General features: G+C 35.3%; 1 protein-coding gene across 11 annotated transcripts in view; it reads right to left on the bottom strand.

Moving 5' to 3' along the window:
* Positions 1–9,606, bottom strand: part of LOC107089490 (calcium-activated potassium channel subunit alpha-1-like) — a 135,504-nt gene that overhangs the window by 64,117 nt on the left and 61,781 nt on the right. For all 11 annotated transcript variants that reach the window (XM_015382353.1, XM_015382320.1, XM_015382328.1 and 8 more), the window contains exons 4-5: positions 2,030–2,123; positions 841–952 (exon numbers count right to left, since the gene is read on the bottom strand). In XM_015382353.1, the coding sequence (XP_015237839.1) occupies positions 841–952; positions 2,030–2,123 (206 nt within the window). The remainder of the gene's footprint in view (positions 1–840; positions 953–2,029; positions 2,124–9,606) is intronic.

Below are 9,606 nucleotides of genomic sequence, written 5' to 3'. Positions count from 1 at the left end.
TCCTGTTCCTTAAATACCAAGAAGTGCATCCAGCAAATATGAGTAATATGCTTTATTTTTGAAAAGCTAATTCCATTTGGCTCAAAGTGCTCCAGTCAGTGCCCAGAATTTACAGCTCATCGCACCAAAACAATGACAGCCTCCGAAAGTAATGTGTAATTTCTTAATGGCAATCAGTTTTTAGAATGCCCACTAGATGACAGCATTAGCCAACAACTTTGCCTGCTTTTACTTTGTTTATGCCTCAAGTCACCTATGAGGAACATGACATAGGTTGCACACCTGTCTCTTTCTGCTCATTTCCATCTTTAGAGTAGGAGATGTTTATAGCTAAAGGGAGATCTTCTGTTACCAACCAAATAAATCTGGAGGTCATTAAAAAAATAATGTGGTAATCCTGTATTTCATCACACACCTCTCTGAGTAATGAGCTTCACTCATTCAATGGATTGACTTCAATTTTAAGCTCCAAGGCACCAAACAAAGTATTTTTTTCTTCTTCTATTCCCCCCACAAGCAATTAGTTATTTTCGAACAACACATAAATTAATCTAAGAGCTGGAAATCTCTGCTGGAGAGGAAGGGGATCCAAAAGATGGTCAAAGCCCAATGTCCATGCAAAACAGGAGCATCAATAAATCAAAATAAGCATAACAAAAAACGTAAATAATGCATAATCTTCTTAGAAGTACAGTAGTGTACGTATAACTCTGCTACAGTATGGAAAAAAGACTAGCAATAATGAATCCATAAGATAATAAATGTGGTCCCTTAATGTAGGACTCTTTTTGCTCTAATGAGAAGTTAATCTGTTAAATAAGAGAAAGAGATGCTCCTCACCCAGCCAGCTCCTGTTGAGGTACACCGACACAAAGACGGGAGGAACTGTGAAGAAGTCCACCACCGAGTTAACTTCCAGCCAGAACCACAGCTTGTCACTGGCAGCGATAAACTACAGAAATAAACAGAAAATATGACAGAACCAGTTTTAAACTATAGTTTTACCAAAAAATCATGTCACAGACTCTGCATCACACTGACAACACCAAACCAAAACACTGCATAATTGTACCCTATATATTTAATGCTCTTAACTTCCATTTCAATGCATTTTATTTTTTTTTTTGCGCCATGTTTTTTTTTCTCCACACTGTTTAGTTTTGATCACTGCGGCACATTAACAGATGGAATTGTTGTTGGTGGAAAGCTGTACAAAACCAAATTTCATTTTGTATACACTGTGTATACAAAATGACAATAAAAGTTGTCTAAGTCTAAGTCAATGAGATGAAAAAGAGGAAACTTAAATAGGTTCATTACATACGGAGAGATATATATTGAGCTTATTCACAAAAAATATTACCATTACAAAGGAATAACATAAAAATGGCTTTTTATAGGGTAATTACTTTTCAAGTTAGGGCTTACAGAGAAAGGTAGATCTAAGCCGTATTAAGAAGAAAAGGTACACAAAAAAAGCTGCCAGAATCTTTATAGAAGCACTTCAAAGGAAGTAAAGCAGAAGGTAAATACAGCAAGAGACAAAGGTGTCCAACAGCAGCAACAGCAGGAACTGCTGCACTGACAGGTTTGCTGTAGGCAAATACCTCCAAAAGTTCTTGGAACCTGTAGATCACAGACAATGGTCTCATGTGTCTTAATTAAAGGCAAACTTGGGGTACAACCCTAATAAAAACTAATCTTTTTAACCAGGCTTGTATTTTAACAGATTCTTAACTTTTGGTGTTTATTTGGATATATTCTGTGTGTTATTTTCATTAAAAGCACCCTCTATACTTTTTTTTCTCTACATATGAATTCAGATTGATTGATTAAGAGACAAAGAAACTGAAGAGTGTCCGTCCATTGAATAACGATAACATACACTCAAAACATCAAGTTCATATACAGAACAGTATATGGACATACTTTTCAGAAAGGTAACATTTTTTTTTTCCTTTTTTGGTCTATAGTCCAAGAATACAAAACCAGATAATCTAAACTTGTCACTAGTCAAATGTTTACTTACACGGAGGCCGAAATAAAGCAAGAAGAACACGTTGAACGCCATGTCGATCTGCAAGGTGAAGTCTTTGTAGAAGTTCTGACAGTCCTCAATAGGACTGTGAGGCACAGGAGAAAAGAAATGTTTATTTCCTTTGGAGAATGCTGACAGTCAGATAAAAAACTGCAATGTGTGTGTAAAAAAATATATCAAACAGATGCATTCTTCTTTTCCTGAAAATGCATTTTTAGGATTTTTAAAAGAAGAGAAACACAGGTGTTCAAAAAAAGTGCATTAAATGGTATTTTCCCAAAAAATCTGTATCTGTTGGAAAAAAATGCATGCATTTATTGTAACACAAGCAAGAACTGGTTGATATACCTGGTTAACCCTTAAATAACTGCAAACATCTCCAAGGAATAGCTTGTATTCCAGAAGTAATCTTTCTCAATGAAAATGGTGCTGCTTTCCTCACAGTTTTGCATTACCCATCGCAATGACAGAGCAGGATGGAAATGCAGGGCCAAAAGCAGTAGTTTAAGGGTTAATAATGCATGCAGGAGTCATGTCTTCATCTATGAGATCAGGCAGCCATAGCAAGTGCTAGCAATGTAGTGAAGTCTCACCCTCAAAAAGCTTGTATCTGGCACAAAGAATTCAAATAAAGAGACATAATTAACCAAGCAGAATGAGTAACTGGTTAGTGTGATTTTCTACTAATAATCATGACCTGGAAGTTAGAAATATTATTTAAAAGTATCATTCACAGCTAGGATTTAAAAAGGCTTATAGTACAACAAGTATTAACTCAGGAAAAATGACAAAGTGCATAGTTTTTAATGTAAATTAATTTATTAATAAAATAAAAAGCTCTGAAAAATCGGAAAAAAGTCATTATTAATTGGAATAATGATGGTGAGTTATGTTGAAATGTTGTACTTAAACATTCAGATCAAATAAAAAAATTAGTCAATATTCACATGCAGTCATTTCCGTTTGCAAATGCATTTTAACATGCTAAAAGAACTAGCTTCTTTCTGATGACACTTCTGCATAAATAATGAAGTTCCTCCCGATTCTAAATATTTTTGTCTAAGCTTCTCTAAGGTTAGATCTTTAGGTCTGCTGTTTCTGTTAAACTATCAGAAAAAATTATTAAGTCAAAATCAACTTAAAATAAAACAGTAATAAAATCTGAATATCATTTAATTTAGAGCATTTTTTTCAAGGTATATTTTTTGTAATTAGTGTCCTGCAGGCTCGTTATTTGCAGTTAGTCATTTAATGGCAGAAGGCAGCGATCTAAGCGACCTTAGTTCAACAGAAATCTGCACACACTGGAGAGTTAAGAGCTGGTCGGAGCAGGGCACATGGTATTGTACTGTTGCTATGAAAAAGGCAAAAATTAAAATAAAACTGAGGGTAAAACTTTAGAAGAAAAAAAGTTTTAATGTTTTGTTTTTCTTTTTTATTTAAGTTAGAAAAATTTTTTATTTCCCAGTTGCCAGGCTTCACTCATGCACACCAAAAGCAGCAATCTCCTACTGTGTCATTTAATACCTTGTGGATTATGGCACATTGATTCTGTTACGTAAAAACGTAAAATCAAATAAAAATAGACTTGTTCTGAAGAAACATTGACTTAATGGGCTTCCTAAAGCAGTATTATAGGGCACCTGAGGATTATTTTTGAACTGAGCTGATGCAAACCTATGATATGGGGAGGTTGATGAAAACAAACACTCTTCACCTTCCTCTTACAATACATGTCATCCGAAATTTAATCAAGGAGCTAACTTCTTGAGGAAAGTAAATTTCAGTCAATTTAAGATTTTTCTTTATTTTGGGATTCATAACTAGGTTTCAAAAAAAATTTTAGAATGATTATCTGTGTTTGAAAGTAAATATATTTCTTTTAGTTTCTTTTTTTTTTTTTTTTGCTTCATTTTATAAATATATAACTGCAATTTACCCAGAGGATTTGGGATGTTTTTTTTTTCAAAATAATTTTAGATTAGACATGCAACATTCACAAAGACAATTTGGTTTCCATTTAAGCTGGTCTAGTATAACAAAAACCCTCAGTTCAGCTGTAAGAGCAAAGTTCTCTAAATAATAAATAATTTGGTGGGAGTAACGCATGTGTGCTATTTGCTACTATAAAAAAGCACCATTATTGAGACATAGGTCACTGATTACTGCAGTACAGATTCAGTTTGTCCTATGTCTACAAGTAAGTCCAAATTTTTTTAAGAAAATTTGATTCCTAAGGAACTTCATTATATATTTACAGTAGAATCCACTTCTCACTGCACATTTAGTGCCTTGCAACGACTCCTTGTCTAGAAGCTTTTCTTACTAGGGAGCTTTGTGGGTTTTGAAATGTGGAACAAAATTCTAAGGAAAGTTTTCAAAATGACCCGGTCATGCGGCCAGATCCCTTTTTTACACACTTCAGTTTTAATAAAATACTTATTTTTGAATTATCCCTTAAAGGTACATTTAAAAAAAAAAAAAAAAAAAAACATCAGTGTCAAAGAAAAAAACGTTAATCACTTTCTGGCCAGCTGTGAAGACCTCTATTGATAAGAGCTCTTAAAGTAGAGGCTGGCCAATAGAGGGTGCTAGGGCACCACCCCACCCACCCAATGACCCTGATTAGGACATAAAAAAAAAAATAATAATAATAATAATTTTTTTTTTTTTTTTTTTTTAGAATTCAAATTTAAGTTCAAATTCAAAATATTTGAAATAAATTAATATATATTTTTTTAGATGTGCAAGATAAATATTTAATCTAATGACTATTAAAGTGTCATTCCATTTTTTTCAAACATCAGGATCTGACCCAACACGGATAAAGACCGGATAGGACTGATTTAAAGCATTTTTTAGAATAGCCAAAGAAGCATGAATAATCCTATATATATATATATATTCAAAACACAGATTTACCTTTACAAATCCTCAGAAGGGCAAGATTTATATCCAAAAAATAAACCTGTACATTAAATTATGTTATTTTTTGTTTTGTTTTGTTTTTGGCATTCATATTAATATACTGGTGTTATAACTTAGTATACACCTGATTGGTTTTTGTTATATGTCTATTTTGAATTCATAGCCCCCCCCAGGAGAAAACTCCACCAGCCGCCACTCGACTCTTTATATCATTGGAAAGTTTGGTACCATACATGCAACCCCGTTCAGATTAGGGTGGAGACAACAACTCATGTTGGATCAAATTAAGGCGTAATTTTTCTGTTCTTACAGAAATAACAGAAAGAAAGCTCTTAGATCACTATGCAGGCTCTCAAACCTTGGGCTTCTCTTTGTTAATCTTTGTTTCTTTTTTTTTTTCTTTTTTGTTACCTTTGTCTTAGATTAAATTATTAAAAATGAACGAACACTAATTCTATAATAGTAGCAGCAAATATAGAGACATGGAAACAAAACCTCTTTATCCCACTTCTAAGAATAGTCCCTCATTCACAGTAATAACACTTCAGCCCTGCAAATCCCTGTCATTGTAGGGTGACAGAGCGCACAAAGGAGACAAAGCTGCAGTGCTGCATAATTGAGTTCCAGCCTGAGTTGGCAACAGAATTAATTCTGATATGGATCTGAACCCCTTCCTGCTCACAGAAGCCAGCATCTTTTGCTACCACTGTTATTTTCCTCTGATCAGTCCACCCTCTGATTAAAGACTTTAAATACACCCTATTGACTCCAAATATGAATTATTTGTATGTAACCCTAAGCGATAGCTGCAGTAGCTAAAATGTTGTATATTTGCTGTTATTGCTGTTGTTTTAACAGACTTTCTTCCCTACAAATAAGTTAAAAGAGTAGCAGGTACAACACTTAGTGGCTCATGCATAGCACACAATTGGACAGATTATTCCATGTATGACTGTAACCATACTATCTGGAAGTTACAAAAAAGCTTTATTAAATTGTTAAACCAAAGCAACATCAATACACTTCAGTTCAATTCAGTTTCTTGTACTGAGGTGATGTTTATTTTGTTTAATATGTCCAACATTATTTGCTGATTTAGGCTTTTAGAAACATGTTCTTTTCAACATACAACATACACTTAGGGCCAGTGGGCCAAATATTTTCCATAGAGGCAATTTATCAGAATGTAAAGAACCAAAAGGGCACATCAAGTCGTTTAGTTGACACATACTGTTTAATTTGTTAATGTTTAATGTGGATACAGTACATATGAGAAATAAATCCTAGATATGTTATAGTGCAAGAGTAACATGCTCTTTGTAAATTAAATAAAATCAAAGGTTTAGCTTTTAAACTCTTTTAAAGACTTGATAATACCTGACTAGCCATGTATAAAGGTCTGGTAAAGGTTGCTCTAAACCCTTGAGTTGGATGCACAAGTTTGAATTATTTTCATGTTTGTATTCACATATTGTCACAGACTCAATACACCTCAATACACAATAAACACCCACTGAGATTTTCCTAAAAGTCCCTTAGCAGGTTTAGTCTTAATTACACACATAATTCTGGCTGGCTGTCTGATTATCCCAAGGAGAATTTGTGCAGCTTTTGTTAAAGGCTCAATACATTTTTTTTTTTTAGCCTTCCATACTAAAATATCAGAATCAGAATTTTTTTATTAAACCATTCAGGGAAATTCTTTTCTTACAGTGCAACCATTATATGTCAACTCAGATAAGAATGCATCTAAACACTTGTCAGGATTAAGTTATTCTGAATGATGCAAGGTGACCGAAGTGCGCATGTGCTAAATTAATATGATATATTCACTCACTGAGTGGCTAATCACTCTTGCCTAACTGTTATCAGAATATTCCTATTGGCATGTTTACGTCACAAATTGTTTTTTTTCCCATTGACCAATTTATTGGATTACTTACACATTGAAATTAGTTCAGATTGAATTAGGATTTAATCAGACTGTGCCATGTATTTTGATTACATACACCTATATAAATGGTACAGTCTGATTATTTCTTATTCTGATTGTGAAATTTTGTGCCAGCAAACATAGCGCCTGAGTGAGCCACATCAATTGACTGGTTGTTAGGCAAAGATCCAGCATTTATACAGTTCAAAAATATCAACTTTGAGAGTTTCTATTCCAATTTGTTTTGTTTAAACACTAAATCTGATACACTTTTCTTGTAAGAATACCCATTTGTGATCATCTGACCCCACCTGCCCCCCGCCCCCAAAATTGTCCACAATGATTTATCACAGTTTGCATTTGATTACAATTTATTCAAATATATTCATCTATATGGGAAGTGGTGGCCTTGGTGTCAGGGCATAGAGCTTGGAATCCTGAGGTTCTGAGTTTGAAAACCACTAATATAAAATTCATGCAATTTGGGTGAAAAACCTTTATTTTTTTCGGTTCTTGTTTTATATTCTGCCTATCTCCTCTAATTGGCTCTTTTGTGTTTTTGTCTTCACCGTGTCTCTTCCCATTAGGTCAGACTGCACATCACATATCAGCCACAGTAACCTCACAGGACTAATTATCAGGAGGATTGGTGAAGGATCTATTGCAGCTGGCAGCTAATTCAGAGAAAAAAAAAATATAAATGTGTAACTTTTGGCTTGCTATACTAACTTGCAGAGAAAAAGTACAGCCGGAAAGCGAAGCATAAATTGAGACTAAATGTGAACCAACTTGACACTGGGGCTGCAGCATTATTTTTTTTTAATTCACGAGCTAATATTGACACAAGGTTAAGACAAAAGGCTGAAGGTCAGCTTTTATCAAAAGCACCACGGGGCGATTCTGAGAACAGAAGGCCACAGGTGGCTTCATTTAGGATGTAACTCTACCTGCTCTTGTCAAGATAATGAAATGAGATCATGCCTGTGAAACCACAACAAAATAAGCCCAGCCCTCCTCGACAAGTGATAAAAAATAACATGTATGCCTGTCGCCGAGACTTTAAGCCTGATTCCATGTGCTTAAGCACATTTTCTCCTCTGCCAACTTCACATTGCTCCCAGCAGGAAGGTTTTCCCACTGGGTCTGATAAAAGGCTTTTATCTTTGTGTATTTTACTGCACTACTTAATGGCACTTCCTGTTCAAACAACATCAAGCTGCAGTAACAGTGTGCTGCAGAAGCTGCGGCTGAAAGGACATTCGACTTCCTCTGGCCCGATAAGTGATGGTGATTGTTTTGAACAGGAAGCCGAGATTCGTGCCTGCATGAAAAAGGCCAATCTGGTTATGATATATATTAAACAGATTTAATCAAAGCAGTGGCTGCTTTTTAGCAGAGACCGCATTATAATTTATTTGGTCAAAGTTAATAAAGAAAAGAGGAAGATATTTGCCAGTGTTTATAAGTATGCACCACTATAAATCTAATGCTCGGTCATATACATGTCTTTAAATCTTACTGGCAGCAGTAGGTGTAATTCATGAACTGCAAAGTCATCATGGGTAAAGGTGTCATATTCATTTTATGCCTTTAATTCAATTAAAGGAAAAGTCTGGCCATATTGCTGTGGCGCGTTGAGCAACAAAATTAACATTTTTCCAACTCCAGTATCTGCTGCTTGTGAAATTTTGAAAAAGTTTCTGAGGGAAAATTAGGGTGTACCAAAGCCGTACCTCCCAAACACTGGGCGTACAATTTCTATTACTTTTTGGTAAAAGGGCTTACTATGTACGCCCGTACGCATAGCTAAAAGCCTGTCTACAGGTCCAAATGTATGACAATCAATTTTTTAAAGATTTCGATCCTTTTCTTAGGTTAAAGGTAAAAGAATGACAACTATTTAAACAAAAGGGACGAGGAGGAAAACTGGCCTGCTAATGTTTTTGGAACTTCAATTTTTTTGTTTTTGTTTTTACTTTATAGATATGTTTGTGTTACTTCAATTTCAATTTTAATGGGATTATTTCTATATGTGTATGTATGAACAGGTTGTTGTTTATGTTATTTTTTTGTGGTCGTGCTGTTTTGCTGCCTGTGGTAACTTAAACATGTAATAAGAATATGATACACCAAAAAAAAACATACTGCTGTCATGATCTGCTGTGATAGCTGGCCTTAATTACTCATGCCTTTCACCTGCTTAACTCTTTCCAGCTCCTGGTTATCGCTCGTCTCATCCACCTGCCGTTTCCCTTTTGTTGGGCTGTCTTGGGCAGATCATTGTTTGCTTTCTGTTTGTTCCCTGTTTGGTTTTTGTTAGTGTTTTGTCTGTCAGTTTTGTTAATTATAGGTTTATTTCCAAGGTTCATGTTTAAGTGAGGAGTTTATTTTTGAGCCCATGTCTTCAGGCTAGTTTAATCCCTAACCAGTGGTGAGAGCGTTTCAGCATTTCCCTGAGTGATTCTGTTTTCCTGATTTCGTTCCCTCTCACCCACTGGTCCTGTCTGGTCTGCTCGCCTGAACCTCTGTTAGACTCCTGCTGGATGTTGCCTCCCAGGTGCATTTCTGTTTGAGCTGGATGCTCGACGCACGGGACTCTGAACTTGTCCTCCAAGTTGCGTTTCTGTCTGAGCTGGATGCTCGACGCACGGGACTCTGAACTTGTCCTCCAAGTTGCGTTTCTGTCTGAGCTGGATGCTCGACGCAC

This window comes from Cyprinodon variegatus, unplaced genomic scaffold, assembly GCF_000732505.1.
Source record: "Cyprinodon variegatus isolate N-32 unplaced genomic scaffold, C_variegatus-1.0 Scaffold12, whole genome shotgun sequence".
Taxonomy (NCBI): domain Eukaryota; kingdom Metazoa; phylum Chordata; class Actinopteri; order Cyprinodontiformes; family Cyprinodontidae; genus Cyprinodon; species Cyprinodon variegatus.
Note: the sequence above shows the minus strand (reverse complement) of the source record. Positions and strands in the feature narration are given on the sequence as shown.